Source organism: Halictus rubicundus, chromosome 1 (assembly GCF_050948215.1).
Source record: "Halictus rubicundus isolate RS-2024b chromosome 1, iyHalRubi1_principal, whole genome shotgun sequence".
In the NCBI taxonomy this organism is placed as follows: Eukaryota; Metazoa; Arthropoda; class Insecta; order Hymenoptera; family Halictidae; genus Halictus; species Halictus rubicundus.
Genome location: NC_135149.1, coordinates 10,786,856 through 10,806,604, shown reverse-complemented (window position 1 = coordinate 10,806,604; position 19,749 = coordinate 10,786,856). Strand labels below are relative to the sequence as shown.

Genomic DNA, 19,749 nt, shown 5'->3' with positions numbered 1-19,749 from the left:
GAAACACGAAACAGGAGCCACGGCTGCGTCCACGGCGATCCTCCGTTGCAATCGTTGACAAAACAAATAAATATTTGCCCCTAAAGCTACGCGTGAACAAACCCTTAACAAATACGATCGTGGCATTTTTATGAAACAAATTTGTTTGTTGCAACCGAAGAGCTCTAACAATAAAACTATTAAGTATAATCAAGAAAATTAGTGTTGCTTATCACGCATTTCAGGCTTTTAAGGCATATCTGTGTGCTTAACTCGACAATATCAATCAATTACACGGGATCAATGAAAAAATGTTAGATCGTTGGAGAAAAGTGGTAGAAGCCTAAAATTCTCTTAATAAAGTATTGTTTCACCCACCGTGCACGTTACTTATCTGCATCGCAAGAATTTTCTCGCTTTTAATCCCCGTGTTTCAACAATTCCTTCGACGAACTGTCAGACACCAGCGATCGGCAACACTTCGAAACTCAATTTGGGGGCGATGATCGAACGGAGATGGGATCGGATGGAGGACAACAGGGTGGATGCATAATGTGCAATTAATGCAGGTGCCCCAGCGACAGACGGCGGATGTAAAATGAAACGACGTACCCTTATCAAACGTCTAACGTCGAAAACTTGGCGAGATCCGTCGTTTCGACGTGTTCCGTCTGAGGGATTGCGTTTCACTGTCCCCACCCCTGTCTACTGGTGTCCCTCTTTCACTGTCTGCGCCGCGGAGGGATGCAGTCGGGAATAATTAACGAGGGTGAGAAGATCTTCTTCCCGGGGAACATACGTTTAACGATCTCCCATCGCTGGGGATAGAAGTACCGACACCCATAAACGCGAGGGTTGGAAAAGGGATTCGTTGGGGTGACTTTTGACGCAGCAGACGACTCTCGTCACGTATCATCCCCGTAATTGTTCAGCTAGTGCGGAGACGTTTAACGATCACCGTGAATGTCGATGATCGGTCTGCGATTTGAAAATCTGAGTTTTCTGGTGAACCATAGTGAATCGCGTTCGAGAATTTATAGGCTATTGGGATTGCTGCTGCATTAGTCAATTTTTTTTCATTTATTAAATTCTATACGGGCTATTCGACTACAGGTTTTAATTGATAATAACTAAAAATGTAGCCGAAATCAGAATTTTTTACTCTTCATTTTCGTCTTCTATTGTCATGGAGAACCACCCCTTACATTTTCTCCCACCTGTAGTTGAATACCCAGTACAATTAAGAGTAATGCGTGCATTGCCAGATTGCGTCATTCAAAGTTTCATTGCTGTGATCACACTTACATTTACAGTCTAATAATTATAACAATTAGACTTGTATTAAATTTTCTTGTGAGCAAACCAGAGCGTTGATCTCGATGGAAAATTTTCGAAAAATGTTTTTGACACAAATAGGCCTTGATCTTTTATAATTTTGATAGTTGTTAACGTAGCTTCTGTTTTCAACTTTTCAAATAAATCCGTGAAGGGAGTCGCGCTATTACATTTTGAATAACTCTCTTACATTATGTGCACCATTAAATAATGAAGACGGAAATCACAGTAAACAGGATTGAATTTATTAGTCGCTCGAATTGAAATTCAACATAGGTCCCATCAAAGGATCTTTGCGGAATTCTGCTGAGGACGCTGACAAATATGGCGTCACACGATCCAACGGATCCCGTCTGCAATTTGACGTATAATAACGTTTGCGTAACCACAATTTCGCGAAGGGCAGAACAAACGGAAAATTCGATACGCGTCGCGCGCGCTCCAATTCGATCATTAGATCGGCACAGGTGCGCCGATTGATCAATGGGAACGTCATTATACGACTGTTAACAGATTTGACAGATGTATATTCCCGTCAAACAATGTTTCAATGGCGGTCCTAGCAACACCCTTGTAACTCTGCACTGCTGTGCGGTCGAATAATCTTGAAATTATAGTCGGGCCAAAGTGGTACGGTTCTGGGTAACTATTTCACTCGAAACTCGTTTCTCCGGTGTTCCGTTGTTCTCCGCTAAATGGAACAAAGGAAATTGCACGGGATCGTTCGGTATTGCATGCGTTGACTTGAAGCGATCATGCTGATTTCGTGTGCATGAAATTTCGCATAAATTTACAAATATATTACATAATCGCGACAAAAGACAAAGTTTAGAAGCTTTAACGAGCTTTCCAATGTGAAATGTAATTACCCAATTAGTATGAAACCTCGTACACGCGTGGGCAACATGTTTGAAAAATTTTAATGAGCTTCATTAGGGTCCGTGTTAAAATTCAGTCGCGTCGTCGAACAATCGTCTACTTGTCTCGACAAAGACTGCTTAAAGCAAGGATCTTTTGTTGGAACATGGTCCTTGCGATCCTGAAAGGATCCCCCGCTTGTTAACTAAAAGTTAATTAACTTCATTCGAGAATGGAAGTCGACACGCTCTGATTGGCAGCGGAGAAATAGCTTCCCGATTCGCAAGAGAATCACCGAATCGTTTCTAGTTGAAACGTTGACTAGGTGTATCGAGTGGTGCCCAGAATTTTCCTAGAAATTCCGTCGATGCTCAGTCGCGGCCATTTTGGTTTCAGGTATCCTGGATACGGAAAAGGGATTTACACATACTAACGTCCTCCATCCACGCGTACACGGGGGACGGAAGATTCTCCGTGGAGCATCCGGAGGCGTCCAACGAATGGACGTTGAAGATCGATTACGTCCAGCAACGTGACGCAGGGGTTTACGAATGCCAGGTTAACACCGAGCCCAAAATGAATTTAGCCTTCGCGTTGAGTGTCGAAGGTAAAGCTTCCAACGTGAGACTATTATCGTTGCGGTTAGCCCTCTCGCGATCGAGATCCCCCAAAGTCAATCTCCAAAGATCCGATACAAATCACCTTCAGTCATCCAATTAATCTCTGTGCGAACAGAAACTTTCGGAACTATTCTATTCTAAATAATTTGATGGAAGATCGCTGGAGGGTCAGCCGAGCATACTAAATCTCAGTGGCGCTGTAAATATCCTGCGTAATGGAGATAGATGAGAAAGACATGTTCCAAACGCTTGCGTACGTGTCTACCGCCTGATCGATCAGGACAGACACTTCCGGCACCTTGACTACGCACCAGCATGATTAAACGAACTGATGCTTACCGCCTTGCATGCCTGTCTTCGCGAAACTATTTACTACTTGGAAGTGACAATATGCTGCGGGAAAACCACTTCTTCGGTGCAGAGAACAAACCGCTTCATCCTATCTGTTCAAAACATTGCAGACTCAACATTCCTTTTTTACCAAATATGAGACGTGCATATGAAGGAACAGTTAAATAATTCTTTTTTGAAAATTCAATTAATTTTTTTTATTAGTGGATAGGTAAAAGAGTATAAAATTTGAGTCATCATTTTCGACATCCCACGTGGTGTACAGTTGCTCGTTTAAGTGATCAATAAATTGCGAATTTTGAGCATTTGTGACAAAAATTGATAACAGTGTAAATTGATCCAAATGAGTTGCAGATGCCGAAACAGTTCAAGCTTCCCAAAGAAATTCAAGCCCTTTAGCCGAATTTAAAGAAAAAACATTGTTCTGATTTACAGGGTACTTGATCAATCAAGTGAGACACTGTACATATATTATTGATGTTCGCATCGAAAATCAAACATCTGATCGCACGTTGCGTTGGTTCGTGAGAAAAATTGCAATTGTTGTTGAACGCTGTCGAACAAAACGGAATGCAGACGACCCAATTCATTCGAGCCGAACGAGAAACGTGTCGTTTTAGCAGACACAAGGAATAACCGAGGGTGAAAACACCGAAGAAGAAGATTCCACGTTTGTCCTGTATTGTCAGTTCGAAGTGTCATCTGCCGAGAGATCGATACCCATTTCTCTATTAGCAACGTTGCACTCTCGCTAGCCACCGGTGATAAGGGCGTTCCCGTCAGCACCGTGCCTGTGCTGCAGCCGGTTGCGTACTTCGTCGCCAGGTACTTCTATCCGCGCAATTAATTTGGCTAATTGATCGTCGCGTCGACACGTAGAGCGGTACAGTTCCCGTTACAACACAGACGGGCGGTGTTACCAGTGTGTCAATTAAAAGTCCTCGTGAATCATCGAGCGTCGTCGTTCCGCTCGCATATTAAGCATGATCGAGTCACCTCGCCTCCACCCGGGATCCGGCTGGAATTAACGAACAATGCCGCGAGCGTACAGCGGCGTGCGCGTCGCGTCGCGCGATCCTGATTTTCGCCGGTCGGCAACGGCGACCGATTGTTCCCGATCGTTCAACGCGATCAACGTTTGTTCGCCCGGTAATCCCGCGCGTAATTGCGTATTTTACGGCGATTGCAACTACGTTTCTTTTCCGGTCCGTGCCCGGTACATAAAACCTGGCGGTGCGCGCTAACGAGCGCCTATTATTCAGAGTCCGACAAATATTTATCGACTTTAACGATCCCGCATTATCGATATTAATCGAGAGCGCGCTCTATCGCTCGACTTCACGGTGAACTGTAACGAGCGATAATGCGGTACCATGTTTCTGCAACGAGCATAATGCCGCCGCGCGTATTCCAGCGATTTCATAATGAATTCTATTGTTTACTCGTTCGAACAATCGCAGTGTCGCGTGCCTGTCCCCCCCCCCCCCGAACGGTTTTGTTTTCTGCTCTGTCTCTCTCTCTCTTTCTCTCTTTCTCTCACTCCCTCCCTCTCGCGCGCTTGCTCCCTTCTTCTTCTTTCTCTCTCATCCTTTTTTCGTTGTCGATCGCCGTACGGTTCCCCTAATTTCCGCGCGCACTCGGCCGAACTGTTTCCCATCGAACGATCGAGAGCCACCGGGAATAATTAGTCGTCGTTTGCGGAGGGCGGCGTCTTTGAGCGGCGGACTGTTTCCACCGGGATCACAGGATTTCGTCGATCCCGCGTGCACGAACACCGATGTTCATTAATTATGTTCGCAGCCTCTGCGTGTACCTGTCCCTATCACGAGCCCCGGCTACAGGCAACGCTAATTGCTTGTCAGTCGGCTGCAATCGATATTCTTGGATGATGAGAATCAGGCCGTGATACAGTTACTCCAAGGAATAATCTTTCGGCTCTCCTCCCAGCGAAATAATCCTCCTGGACCGGGGCTATAGTTTTCTTAATTATAGTCGAGGATCTTTGAACAGAGATCCAAAGTGGTGGCCCCGGCCCGGGCGCGTTTTAAATGCGATCGGAGTCTTGCCGGGAAATTAAATATGGCTAATGAACGACGGAATTATACTTGGAGGAGCTGTAAATTCTACGGGGTAAACGGTGAATTAATAGTGAAAGAAGCGAGACGCTGTTATCGGATATTCAAAGAACCGGGTACGCCGCGCCGGCGCCCTTTGAACGGACTCTCTTGTATCCGTCGATTCTGAAACTGACTATATTTCGGGTAACTCGAAATAGTTGAATCGCGAGACAGTAATAGCCGGAGAGCTGGAAATTGTGAAATTTCATTAAACGCTTCAACACGTTTCAAATTTCTCTGACATGTTTCCGTAAAAAGATCAGATTCCAACAAGTGTCCATTTTTCTGACTCTATTCTCGAACCTCGTAAAACCATATTCCGGTCCTCCTATTCATAAATGAAGAATCGCTGTGAATGACGCAAAAACAAAGTTATCGCGGCAGAAAGAAACTGGAGATGTAACATAGTGGCAGCGAACACTATTAATGAACGAGCCAGACCGGTGTCCGTGTGTGAGCACCGTCGACGGAAAAGTTCCGACCATTTTAATATTTATTAACGCTATGTGCTTGGAGGAGAATGAACCAATCTGAATGAGATTTAACTCCTTTCACTCGACTGTACTTTCTAAGGAACACTCTAATTAGCAGAGTACCCCTTTCAAGGGAAGGTATAAAAAGTGCTGGCAATTACTAGAAATAATTATTAGAAAGAATTTTTAGAAATTGTTGTTTCATAAAGTTTCACATCTCATTTAACACTGAGCCTACTGACCACAAAAAGCGACCAGCATGTATTGCGTAATAAAAATGACAAGAATGTATTTATTCGGAGTTTGTATAATTTTTATCATAAAATGAGCTATAGTAAGGAAATTTATATAACTATCACCTATGAATGCGTCTTTACAATTTCAAAAATTATAGAATACAAAACTTGATACCAGTCATTTGGCCGGTCGTTTGTACTAGTAGGTTTAGCGTTAAACTATGTCAAAATGTATACTACTTGCTGGTGACTTCGGACAAGCCTCCAAATGCGAAGGGTTCATCGCATTGAAATTCAATTCTCCATTCATCATAAACGTACCCTTTCAAGTCTTGCATGAGAGACGAGACATAATCTACAGACTTCCAACTGTATTCTCGATCATCCAAGACCCTCATTTCAAAACAAATTACGAGCAAGACAGAGAAGGTATCAAGCAACGGACGTAAATTTCTTTCGTAGAATCGGCGTTGAATATTCTTGAGAAATTGACCGGTGATGTATTAGTGGTCGGAGTGTACTCGCAAAAGGATAGCTGCCTGCCGGTGGTAGGGTGTTTTAAGTCAGTCGGATCCCCAGCCGAGCCGCGAAGCCGTAGATCTCTCGACGAAATCGATTAACTCGATATCTTTTCTGTCCTCCCGTTCCAGAAAGTGCCCCTGTCCCCGCCACCGCCACACCGAACGCCATTCATCGGACGTTCAACTCAGGTTAGAATCACGCAAGAACAGACTCTCTCCTTTTCCAAGCTGTTGAGCTCGCTGCTAGACGTTCGCTATTCCGGGCCGGTGTGTATGCGTGTAGCGACGACTATGGCCCGGTCAGCATGTCTGTCGACCGTATACATGTATGCGTGTGTGCGTGTGTGTGCACAACCAGCAGGCCACGTGCTCTATCGGTGCATGCACGTCATCCCCGTTTAGCATTTAATTAATGCAACCCCCGGATGGTTTTGTTTTACGAGGGCCGGTCGAGCTGACTCCGTCGGCGAAAGAGCTCCGTTCTGATCGTCACCAGAGAGAGCCGGGCTCCTCGTGTTGCTCGACGACCCGCGACCTCTAATTACCACCGAATTATCGTCCTCGTAATAATTATTGCGGAAAAGTCTCGCCAGACAGTTCGGCCCGCCCTTTCACGCGTGGAACGCTCGTGTTCGTTGTCGCTCACATACACTCGTTCTCTCTCTCTCTCTCTCTCTCTCTCTCTCTCTCTCTCTCTCTCTTTCTATCCTTCTATTTCTCTATGTGTTGCTTGCTCGATCGAGACATTCTCGGAACCAGAAACACACGCGCAACTCTTTCGAGCATGTTATGTTTCAGCTAACCGCTCCAGAATTTCAGTTTCTCTTTTCCGGATAATCATAATGGCATTTGGCATGGGCTAGAGTCCGTATCAGTGTCGCGAAATGGCAGGGGTTGTAGGTAGAGGGGAATTGCAATTGTCGCAAAACCTCCCTTATCCGAACGTTGTATTCTTTGAGTTTTCGATGAATAAATTTAAAGAACGTACCTTGCTCAATTTTTTAGACTGCTGCGAATTTTAGTACAAGGCAATGAGTAAGCTAATCAAAATATTTGTCTATTCGAAATTAAATTTTATGAATTCTATGTGCACCAAGCTCTATAAAAATCGTCCACTGACTATCGAAACGTAAAATCGAATGGTATACCTTTTATATAGACACCGAGCGGATGCAAACCAAAATCGCAGGATGTTTATAACTTAGTTATTGCTTCGCGTCCGCGCTAAAATCCGCAGAGCTCTGGAAAAGAAGGCGAGAGGCAAAACTAGCAAATACTCCGACCCGGTCGCAATTAAAATATCCGCAGCAACAACGCGTCTCTCCTAATCTACGCCTTTTTCCTTTTCGCTCGGGCCTGTGTTTCCGTCGACCCGAACTTCGAGGTTCCATTAAAACTTGAGCGAGATTCGTTTCGAATGTTAGTCACGAGCAGGAAGAGCGGAGGCACGGCTCTCTCTCTCTCTCTCTCTCTCTCATTGTCGCGCACGCGCGGGCGCTCGCGGCATTTGCATAGAGCCTTTACACCGAATTTAAGTTCACTTACCAGAATTTGCTGAGTCGGATCCCGTGATTCGCGGCATTAATATCCTGCCGTGGCTTCGTCGCTGTTTTCCCGATGCCGATCGACGCCCCCACGGGAAGAGAATTCTGCCGGCGAACGAGCAATCGAATGTTTGATCGTCGGCGGTAAGTTAAATCGCAACTCGGCGGTTCGCGATCCGTGGACTCGTCGTTTTTCGCTGGAACATTCCACCCACGCCGTTCAACGGAACGTCTAAAACCGGACGGCTTCTTAGACTCGAAGGGCTGGCCGACGGAAATATTGAGCGAGCGTAGAATTTTAAATTGTACATAGAATTTTTAATTAAATTCTACCCCGCTTAAGAGGATGAATTTAATTAAACGAATCTCGCCCGTGGCGGCGAGCAACGTGTCGATTGCTGACGCGTGTCGCCTCGGCCTGGCCTGTTTGCTTCTCGATATGCCCAGGGTGAAAGGAACACTTCCCCTTACGGGAGACCATAATAGTCGGTGCATATCGCCTCTAATTGGACTTGAAAAAAATCAAAAACAATGGTTTCAACAATATCTAATTATTGAATTTTTGTAAAACTGGTATCTCCAAAACTTCAATACGAAATATGCATTTTAAAGATTTCCAATTTTTTTAAACATGTTTGCATGATCCGAAAAATCTAAAAAAAATGCGCAGTAATAATCTCGATGAGACACAACTAATATAATAATATAAATGTGGTATTCTGAAAAGTTCCATATACAATCGAAAATTTTATGCTTCCGAATTTTTTTAAAAATCGATTTTACAACCAAAAATTCTGAAATAATTCACTGTCATGCGTGCTGTTAGGTAGAATGTTCATGAATTTTTTCGTAATTTTTTGTGGAGCTGAACAGAAGAAATAGAGCAATGAATTCATTAAACCGTGCTCACCCTATAACTACCCTTGTTGGAAGAGGTACCTACTTGAAACTTGTCACAAAGGGGTTTCTTTGGGAGCCCTATCGAATGATGTGATCAAAAATCAATTTGGTTTGGGGGCACTTTTGACCATTTTATCCGGCTATACCCTGAAAGCTTCAGTAGTAGAAGTTGTATGATGTCAGACACAGATTGTAATAGAGCGGATGTTACGGATCGGTAGAATCAGTCAAATAAAATGCACAGAACGATTGTGGACTCTGGTGACGGGAAGTGCAGAGATCTGTGCTTGAAGGTGCCTGAGAATCCGAAGACAGTAGACAGTGTCGCGTTTAGGCGAAAACGAAATGAATCTAGGCGGTGCCATGGACAGAATATTTAAGCGGCCGATTTTCAAATGTGTGTTGCAGCGGCGCAGGCGAAGATCCCGGGTCCGGAGGACGTCTATGTGATGAAGGGCAGCACGATAAGCCTCACGTGCACCGTTAATGTGCAAAGTACACCGCCCAGCAGCGTTTCGTGGCATCACGGAGCAGCCGTAGTGGATTTCGACAGTCCCAGGTACAAGCCACGAGAATCAAGTTCTCGAGTTACCTCCACCGTAATGTCCTATCACGAGCCACTCGCGTCTCAAACCCCCACACTCCGTAGACTTCGCTCGCTTTTCCGTTCGATTGCACGTGTTAGGATTATTGCCTCGCGCACATCCCCCGCAAGGAATGCATCCGGTCTACAGTCTGTCGACTATTCTACCCCGTTTCCACGGGATAGTTCGCGCGATAGGCCAACGGTAATTCCGCATACGACAACGTTCGAAGGCTACCGAGATGTTCGATCGCTTCGACCTTACGCGTTTCGGCTAACTCGAGAACAGGTTTAACGTTATTCTTTGAATTATAATTCTGCTTTCGACAGTTGAAACATACAAGTTTCTGAGACATGAAGACAGCCGTTCCTCAAAACATGATCTCGAATTTTCTTGCAAGAAAATAGATCTATAACGAAATGTCACTTTCTAATGTTAACAAATTTTAACGAGAAAGCATGTCAAAGTCAAAGTAATCTCTCCAAATCTAACTTCCATCTTCAGGACTATGCATCAGGATTTCAGTAAAGTGCATCCTTTTAGATTTAATTTAAGCCCTCAAACGTTGACAAATTCCTGCAAGAACGTATTCAAAAATTGACTCGAGGAATGACGTTCAAATCATTTTCCACCGAGATCTGGATCGAGATTCATGAATTTTTAGACACAAATTTCGCAAACCGAAATGAATATGTCACAATGTACTGGCAGTTATTTAAAATATGGAAACGTTGATTGTTCATTTAACAGGCGAAGCAAAAATGGTTTCCATTCCAGGATCTTGCGTACAATTTTTATGCAGAGCGTATAAGGATCAGAGAAAATGAAAAAGTTCTCGAGGTCCAAATAAAATAACGATCCTCCCGAATTGCGAGATCTCAGAAACTTAGTAGTTTCTTCCCTGTTCCATTTTTTTTTTCTCTTCACCACAAAAAAGTCAACGGTACAAACGATAGGAATTGCCGTGGCGGTATTGGACTAACGACTTGGGAAAGGTGGCGCGATTAGTAGGATTTTTAAACTTCGGTATCCTCGAGGCAAACAGCGTAGTTGTTCGATGTAGAAGTTGGTAATGCTGAGAGGACGCGTAAACAGCGCCGTTAAAAAGCGAAGACTGTACATATATAGTCTTCGCTTTTTAACAGCGCTGTATATATATATATGCATATGTATATAGAATACATGTACCGTGAGCCGACGCGGCGCGACGCGAAGTTCGCGGAAACGCGACGAGAAACCTTAGAAACTACTAACAAAGTAATATAACCAGTGCTGGCGTGAATAGTAGCAAAGTATCTTTGATAATTCAGCGTTCACCGCAGGGGCGGGGTTTCCTTGGAGACGGAGAAGACGGAAAGCGGCACGACGAGCAGACTCCTGGTGACACAGGCCAGAGTGACCGACAGCGGAAATTACACCTGCATTCCGAGCAACGCGAATCCGGCGAGCGTAATGGTCCACGTGCTGAATGGTAAGAGTCGTTTTTATTCTACCGAATTCTTATTCCACCCCTCCCCCCTTTCCTTTACCGGTAGCCCACCCGTTGCTCTTCAACCCGTCGCCCCGGGAGTTAACTTAATTTCTTCGAGGGGGAGGGCTCCGAGCGACGATCAGTCTTGCGCTCAGACGTAGCTGCGCCGTGACACACAAGTTTCTTAATATTGATCCGAACTCTTCTTGTAACACCCGCTTATCCTGTCTCCGGCAACCTCGTCACGATTCTTTTCTTCCTATGCGAGACTTCCGGTTTCACGGCCGCTACGTCTGCCCCCGCGACGCGTAATCCTCTACACACGGAAATTAAACATTCTGTAGTCAGGAGGGCGCTGTTGCAGCTCCGAATCGTTCCTTCGCGAAAGGATACCTTCGGATATTTAATCCGTGACCTGAATAATGGCCACCTCGCCATTACACCACGCATGTTAATCCCTGACCCTTCGCCGTGTTATTTCCTTCCCGTCGATTAGACCTTCGTCCTTAACAGTGCCTTCATTTACTTCGGTGCTTCAAAATTAGCAATGGACGAATCGAATTTAATTTCGGTGCAAATTCTAGGCAATTTTGTTGACCAAGCAAAGTTCGCGTTTCTGGGGCATTTTACTTTGTGGCATTTAATCTTTGTGTCAATAACTTTCAATTTCTTTTTCAGGCTTCTTAAATATTTTTGTTGGCAGTTCATAGGTGATCACTAGACTGCGGATATTATGCATTTATGGAAAAAATGATTAGGCGCGATTTGAAACAGTCGAGACATTAGAACAATTTAAGGATATCGACATATTATTTTCAGCATTATAACATTTTTAAACGAAAGGAGAAATTTGGATTTTATCTTCTATGACTATACGGCGCATGAATATCGTAGAAAATTTTGGTTACGAACACAAGGGTTAAATGTTATATTGCAAACAATGCAACGAGGATACTCGGTGGTAGAGGACCACGAGGTTCCATCGCGTTAAATTTCGCACAGAATTACGAATCGACCTTTGAAATTAATTAACCTCCTTTATTCCCCAATCAGACCGTACGACCACTTTCATCCGCAATTTGATGGTCGACATTCTTCCCGTAATTTTAATCGAAAATTCACGTTTCGCTGGGCGCGCACGCGGTGATACGATTCCCGGCAGCTGAGGTCAATCCATGTAAAATCGAATCACGGCGAAATTTATGTAATAACACAGGGGATGCCGGGGGATTAAGCTGCAGTCGATCATTACCGAGCACTTCGGATCATTCCGGTCGTCTATATCTCTGCGCGATTGATTAACGGGAAGCAGATGAACCGAACGTATCCTGCATTTTGTATAATTAATTCCAAAAGGACCGAGGGTAATGGAAGGATCGCGAATTATCGATCACGGAATTGGAAGTCCCTCGGCGGCTTATGGAACCGCGTAAACGGAGCCCGCCTGCCATTCGGATCGAAGGAAATTTTATCACCATCGATTTATTTTTTCTTTTTCTTTTTCGCCAGCCGCACCACGATATCAATTCCAGATATCTGCGCGACGTTTCTCGATGTGGCGCGTTTATACGCGCGTTTTTTAGGCGAGTTCGTCTTTTTCACCGATATATGGGAATCGTTCGAGCGTTCCGCGGGAGCGGGGGCAACGTCATGCACACGCCCTTCCATAAACGTCGCTCGCAAATGCATTTAAGAGGAAAAATCAGCAGGCATCGGCTAAATCGCGAACACTTTGCCGCTGCGTCTCGCGAAATCACGTATCCCGGATCCGACACGCTTCGACACGTGTTCGCGCGCGATCCATACGCTCGTAGACACCTCGTCGTTCACTATAAAAGCGTACATTAACACGTTAACCCTCTGGATAGACGAAGGCGAAAATATTTTCGCCGAGAGGAGAAACCGCGTCGCGAACGAGTACAACGACGGAACTGTATTTCGTTTGATATTCCAAACGACGAATTAACGTTTTCGTCTGTTGGCAGAAGGGTTAACGAATCGGGACGTTTGACGATCCGTTCCCGGGACTATAATCGATTTTCGAGCGGCGCGTTGATTCCCATAAGTCAACGTCGCGCGATTCCATCGCGAATTTAAATTGTATAACTTCCATGCTCTGTCGGCCCTCGCAATTCTCATAACTCAAACGTCACGGTGGAAGTTCAAGGCACGGTTTTGCATACCATTTGTGTCACAATTATTCGATAAGTTTGATAGAGGGGGGCGCCCGGGGAAATAACAAATGAGGTGGTTCAAGTGGTACTGTCTGACTTTGGAGAAACCTATACGAATTCCGCAAAAGTTGAATTAATATCAATATTTGCGACGGTTTGGTAGAACATTGCTCGCAGCTTTGTATTACAGCAATCTAGTACAGACGATCTGAAGACAACGAACGAAGTAGTTCAAGTAGTAAAAGTCTGTGTTTAAGGAAACCCACAGAAATTCGGTAAATTTCTTAAAAGTACTAGAAGAATTGATATTTACTCTGACTGAGGGAGAAACTGCAGCTAGTATACTTGTCCACCCTACCATGGCCAAATTAATACGTCAAGGATCTAGTGACAGTATATGAGCAACTTCGCAATCACTTCGATGTCCCTGCGAACTCATAGGCCGTGATCATCGGTGCCCTAGCAGTTAGTCGCCGGGACACGTCGTCGGCCCTTTTGCATCACAATGGTTCGACAAATCTACGACAATGGCTGTCCCGGCGTTGTGGTTGCGCGGTCTGAATGGAACTCCCGGAAGTACAACAAGGAGAAGGGACAGGCTGTTCATTCATCAAGTATCGAAGTCCCTCGTCAGAAAGTTTGACAGGTTCGCGTATTGCGGCAAGTAGTCGGCCCTTCACGCACACACACACACCCACACCCTGCCGCTCTATTGTCAGCCAGGCAACACTCAGGGTAACGCGTGCAATAACTTGCTCGGGGAGTTCGCCGATCTAACCTGTCAGTCGTTTCGCGCACGCATCCAGGCGGGGCACACGTCAGTCGCGAAAATCGACGACTTATTCCACTTCTGCTGTGCTTGCGTCTTGCTCGCCGCGATTCCGCGCAATTAGCGCAACCTTCCATCAACCGTAATGAAAATATACGAGGAAAAATTACGGGCTGAATGTTCCTACAATTGCTATTATGGTTTCGATCTGAATTGCAAATGCAATTGTTCAAGGAATTATTTAGGTGCATTGTAACTCTATGCAATTAAGATATCATGCGTGAAAACAACGACGCGGAAATACTGATGATGATCGATAACTTGCTATTTAAGTTTTGCTTTGGGAACAATGACAAGACTGCATCTATTCTGACTCCACGCAATTTTTATTGTAACAGGATAAATAAGTCCAAAATTAACGATGATACCATGGTGAACTATGTGAAAGGATTCAACGATATTTTAAAGAGTATTGGAAGACTGGTATCCCTGAGGTTGTTCAAAAAATGTTTCATTGATTGGGAACGATGGAACCTCTTTTCATCTCGGTTTGATATTTTCTTGTTCCATGCTTTACGAGAATACGAGCATGCATGGTTTGATATGAACGGTTTCGTTATATTTGACAAGTTCTGGCAATGTGTTTGATTTCGCCGTCGGTGAAAGCTGCTAGAGCTATTTGATCGAACGTTTTCGCGGCACGGTACAATTTGGTCGCGTTTATTCCGCTTTAAAGATAGATACCGTTTAATGGACCCCCGGTCCAATTAATTTCCGCGTGAATCGATCAATCCCCGGGAAGTATCGCCGACGTATAAATATCGGTCCTCCAGAAACATTTCGTCGTGCCCCGCTAAACGCGTCGAATTGTTACGCTTTCATCGGCGGAATCAGGCATTCAGGCGGACGGCAGGCTCGCGGTCCGGGCGTCGAACAACAATGAACTGCTAATCAACCGGGCATGAATTATGGCGCAAAGATTAGTGCACGCGCGATTCCATTAACGGACTTCAATCGAGCATACTTTCGGGGCTTTATCATTGATACGGTTTGCGGGCGAGTCGAGGCAAGCAGCGTCGATCATGGACAAATTAGGGGAGAGCGTGCGGCACGGAACGACACGACGCGGTGAGTCGCGCGACGAATCGTGGCCGCGGGAAAATGCTGTACAGGGGTATGAAAATTAATGCGACGCAGTTCGTCTGCATAATTAATTCACAATCGACGGTGGCTCGGCTCGGGCCATCGATGTTATTTCAAACACGGCTGATTACTCTGCAAAATTGACCGCAAATTTCAATTATTTCGCGATCGGCCGGCCCAGCCTCGGGTTGGATTATTCTGCGCGCATTAACGCAATTACGCTGCTCGAGGCGGCCCAAAACGCACCGTCGTCGTCGCGACGAACGCCGTCGTTTTTCGGTTAGAATGGCCGGGAACGAGATTTTCTGCCCGCTCGTAAATCCGTGAAACCCGGCGGGAACACGCGAGGAAAGCGACTCTCGGCTCAACAGCAACCTGTGGTTACACGGTCCGTGATTATCTTTATTACTGGATGTTGCGTGTGCGGACCAACGTTCACCCCCCCCCCTCTCTGCCTCCCTCCCGATACATCGTTAACATTTGTCTGGATATCCGCAATATATGTATGGAAATTGCGCGAGCACTGCCTCGGGGATAGCTCCTGATTAACGCTGGTTTGCCGGCTCCGTTGCACAAGCTGCACCACTCTGCCGACTGCGTTCTATTCCTCCGCAGCCGGCCGCGCACTGCAACCAACACCCTGCACCCTGCTGACGCTGTTATTAATGGTTATCTGTAATGGAAGACGACGGCCCGTGAATTAGAAGTTTGTTCTGGGGATACGACCCCTCCGTGCACCCTGAAGGATTTACCGTGACTTTGATTGTGCGGTCGCACCGGGAGCTGCCGGCGTCGGGTCAGCTGTTGACCTGTGCTACCGGATGCCCTTAAGCCTCTCTTACGCTGTATACAAGCGAAGAATAATTTATTACCACCTTAATTATGCAGACACTCCGGGGATTTCGAGTTTGGCGCAGCCGGTGATCTATAGTGCGTAACCCCTTAAAATCCGATCATGTCTCCGGGAACTGACTATCGGAATTTATTGACTTCTCGACACGATTTCGAATTTGTATTGAAATCAAAGTGGAGCTATCGTAAAGCGCGATCTTTCAGCTTTATTTTCAGCCGCTGAATGTTTGGAAATTCCTGTGGGAGTACATTCGAAAATTGACTGAGAGAATTCGTTCAAAGTCGAGTCAATTTTGTCCGAGCTAGCGGGTCGGGTTTTATTGATTTTTCAACACACCTGCGTGTTTATATTTTTAACCTAAATGCACCTATCACAAAGTATTATCTCCCACCTTCAATTTAATCCCTCAAACGTTCGTGAATTCCCACGAATTGATTGGAAGTGACCCCCTCAGAATCCAATCATTTTATTCCGAGCTAGCGCACGTTAATTGTTGATTTCGAATTTTTCTGCAGTCCTGAAGGATTGTATGATCGAGTGAATCATATAGTATGATCTTTCAGCTCGACTGCAAGTCCCTAGAAGTTCGAACATTTTTGCGGGAAATCCTGTAAAAATCGTTGGAACCGTCTGGTCGCCCGAAAAACGTACATGTCTGTCATATTATCGATTCGTTCCACTTGCCAGAATAAAAATCCGGGGTTAGCGCGGATTCCCGTATATTCCGTCGAGTCTGAAACGCTGTTGGAAGCAACAGGACGTAGGAAGCACCTAAATTCTGTCGGCTAATTCGGTTTGCAACGCCCTAACCGGCTAAACGCCTCGCTGTAAAACACCGAGCGATGTTGGGTAGCGCACACGTGGCGCATGGCATTACGTCGACGAGCGTGGCGAAAATAGAGGAAAAGGGAGGCTTGAACGATATTTCTTCTGTTCCAGGCGAGCACCCAGCGGCTATGCAACACGGCGGAAGCTGCGGCATGGCGCCGACCATTCTTCTGGCGACCGTGACGCTGTTAATCGCGAACCTGCTGAGGTGAGCAGTCTCGTTGTGAGCCGTGGCGACTTCGACTAAATAAAAACGTGGGGGGAGGGGAGGTTTTGAACGCGGAGGCTCCGGTCGATGTGAAAACGGTGTGCCGCACAAAGGGACCCCGGTATTCCCTTTGGCCCGCGGGCCACGGATCGGAACCAACGGTCGAGAAGAAAAAAAACAAAAAAAAAAACAGAGAAAACCCCGAGGCGCCGTGGCTCTCGACCCGGGATAAATCAATCTGATCGCGCGACCGTGACATGTGAACGCTGTGTGGATCGGTGTGGATCGCCGAATATTCAACGCGTGTGCTCAGCCGATCCTCAGCTCCGGGAACACGTCGATCGACTGAAAAGTGCGTCGACGAGCTCAAGTGAGACATCGAGGAACCAACGAAGGTTCTGTAACATCGTCGATCTGACGGTGACTGTCCACGAACCAACGGTTCGGCGTCCTTAGACGATATTTGCGGTTTGAACGGTGTCGCGTAGCTAGCATAAATAAGTCTCTCGCACTCACTATCTCTCTATCTCTATTCTCGCCTGTATATAAAGAAGAGGAACCGCGTTCGTCGACCTCGTTTGTACAGAACAGCGGGTCCGAGGATCGTCGAACGTCGTCGAGCCATGGGTTCCCACGTTCATTCTCGATGAGCCACGTTCTGCCCAGGCTCGACCTCTGTTCGCCGTGCGACGAACTTCTCAGACTGTAAACCGAGCCGCGAGTGTGGTAGATTCCCCTGGAATATAAAGAGAGATTTTCAAAATATTGTTCGAACGCTGGAAGGGAGGCTATACCGATCGTCCTCGATATTTTTCTGTTTGTCGAATTGATCGCCTTCCTCGCCCCAATTTCTCTTGCTCGCGACCTCACGGCGATCGATTGTCGTTTAACGTCTTACTGAACCATGCAATCAGACTCGGTACCTCGCAAGGATCCCGAGCGCTACAAACTTAACGACTTTAAGTCATAAGTCCTCGTCAATAGGTAAGGATTATGTACATGTATACTTAAGACTGGTAAATAGGTATTCGTTGCGTATCGAACGGAGGATGGTCAGAGTTGTCTGAACGTATAAAATTCGGCGGGAAAAGCGATCCGGCAACGTTAGAAATTTGTTGTCGCTGAGAAAGAGAAAGAGAGAGTGAGAGCGTTCGGCTCGCCCTGACAAGTGCGCTTAAACGGGCGGCGAGTGTGGATCCTCTAGGTTATCGAAGGAAAAGGGCTCGGGACTTTCGAAGTGAATGGTACTCGATGAACCGAGCGCTAGAACGCACTGCCACCGTGGACCTGCCGCTCGTTAAATTCGAACTAAATTCTTAAAACGAAGATCAAGGAGATCCTGTTAATCTTTCATCTCGGCGATATCTTAGTCCTCGATGTTCTCTACTACATTTAACTAGCCATCTTTTATTCGATTCAATGGGTTCTAGTCACTTATTAAGTCTGGAGTCTCTTTTCCAATGTTCTACGAACATTTCTTTTCTATTGTAAAATCGTTCTCTTGCATCGAAGTCTTTCTAAAAGCGGGAAAAAGGCATCCTGTCGCTCTGTCGGTGTTCATAATCAAGAAATCATCGAAACTGCCATGGCAGAGAAGATCACCCAGTGCTCCGCATTTAATGAAACCTTATATGTACGTAGAGCATGATGTATTGAGTGAATGATAAGTAGACTGCCTATTTTATCAATATATTTTAACTTTAAATTATCTTGACAATTGGTTCACTTTAACATTCGAGTGCATTAAATCGCGTGTCCAATTTCAGCTTGGTTAGGATCACACTTTCTAAAATCAAAAGATCACAGTGTCGATTAAATCTTCAGAGTGTTTTTTTTTTTGGAAAAAACAAAGGTTCTCGTTTGTGTAAATTATTGTGTCTACGTTTATATAATACTTGATAGAAGGTGTGTAATGTTTGTGGATGTTTTTCCGTATTAGAAATCGATGAAATTGTTTTTTCTTTTTGTTTTTTATTTTTTTTTTTTTTTGTTTCGTCGAATCTGGGAATCATCCTAGTCCTGAGCCGCGAGGCAAGGGCACGACGGCGGCGATTTTAATTAAGTAGATTTACTACGATGTAACTGTAACCGAGTAAAACGATATCATAACGGCTAGCGTGGTTAAGGTGCGACTTTACCCTTAGGACTACCATAGATTTTTTATAATGTTGTACCATGACGGAGGTTAGGGTGTTAACGCGGTTGTAAAACAGACTGCCAGTTTACGTGCGTTCGCGCGTGGCCGAGGCCGTGCGTTCGAGTGTGAATCCCCCGAGAACGCGACTACGCGGAAAGAAAAGATATCGCGCGTATATTATTCCTTCTTGTATAGTTTATACTCGGTAATTTATGTCGTTGTGAGAGGACAATATTTTGCAGTTGACGCGTGCGGAGGAGGATCGCGCGACGAACACGAACGGAACACGACATCGTTTTCTGTTTGTTTTCTTTTTTCCCTAGTCGGAGCCGGTAAAAAAGAAAAATGAGAAAGAATCGTGTGTGTGTAGATCGATCGATGTCGCGTGTGTGCGAGAGCGTGCTGTGTGCTTATGTCGTTGATCGTCGATCGATCGGGCCAGTTGTTTGCGAATGTTGATCGTGTGATATTATTCAGAGAGTTTAGCGGTTCAAGACGAACGTTGATCGATTATAAATGTTGTTGGCGGTGAAGCAGACGAAAGAAAGCGAATGAAACGAAAGACGAAGACAGAGAGAGAGAGAGAGAGAGAGAGAGAGAGAGAGAGGGGGGGGGGAGAGAAACGTTTATCGGCGTGATTCCATTCGA

General features: G+C 45.5%; 1 protein-coding gene across 2 annotated transcripts in view; it reads left to right on the top strand.

Annotated features, from left to right (window-relative positions):
* Positions 1-18,797, top strand: part of LOC143354055 (zwei Ig domain protein zig-8) — a 219,827-nt gene extending 201,030 nt beyond the window's left edge. The window contains exons 4-7 of one of the 2 annotated variants that reach the window (XM_076787786.1): positions 2,569-2,779; positions 9,343-9,493; positions 10,829-10,989; positions 16,868-18,797. In XM_076787786.1, the coding sequence (XP_076643901.1) occupies positions 2,569-2,779; positions 9,343-9,493; positions 10,829-10,989; positions 16,868-16,968 (624 nt within the window). In that variant the 3' untranslated portion in view covers positions 16,969-18,797. The remainder of the gene's footprint in view (positions 1-2,568; positions 2,780-9,342; positions 9,494-10,828; positions 10,990-16,867) is intronic. The other variant, XM_076787776.1, reaches the window with a different exon arrangement.
* Positions 18,798-19,749: the final 952 nt, after the last annotated feature.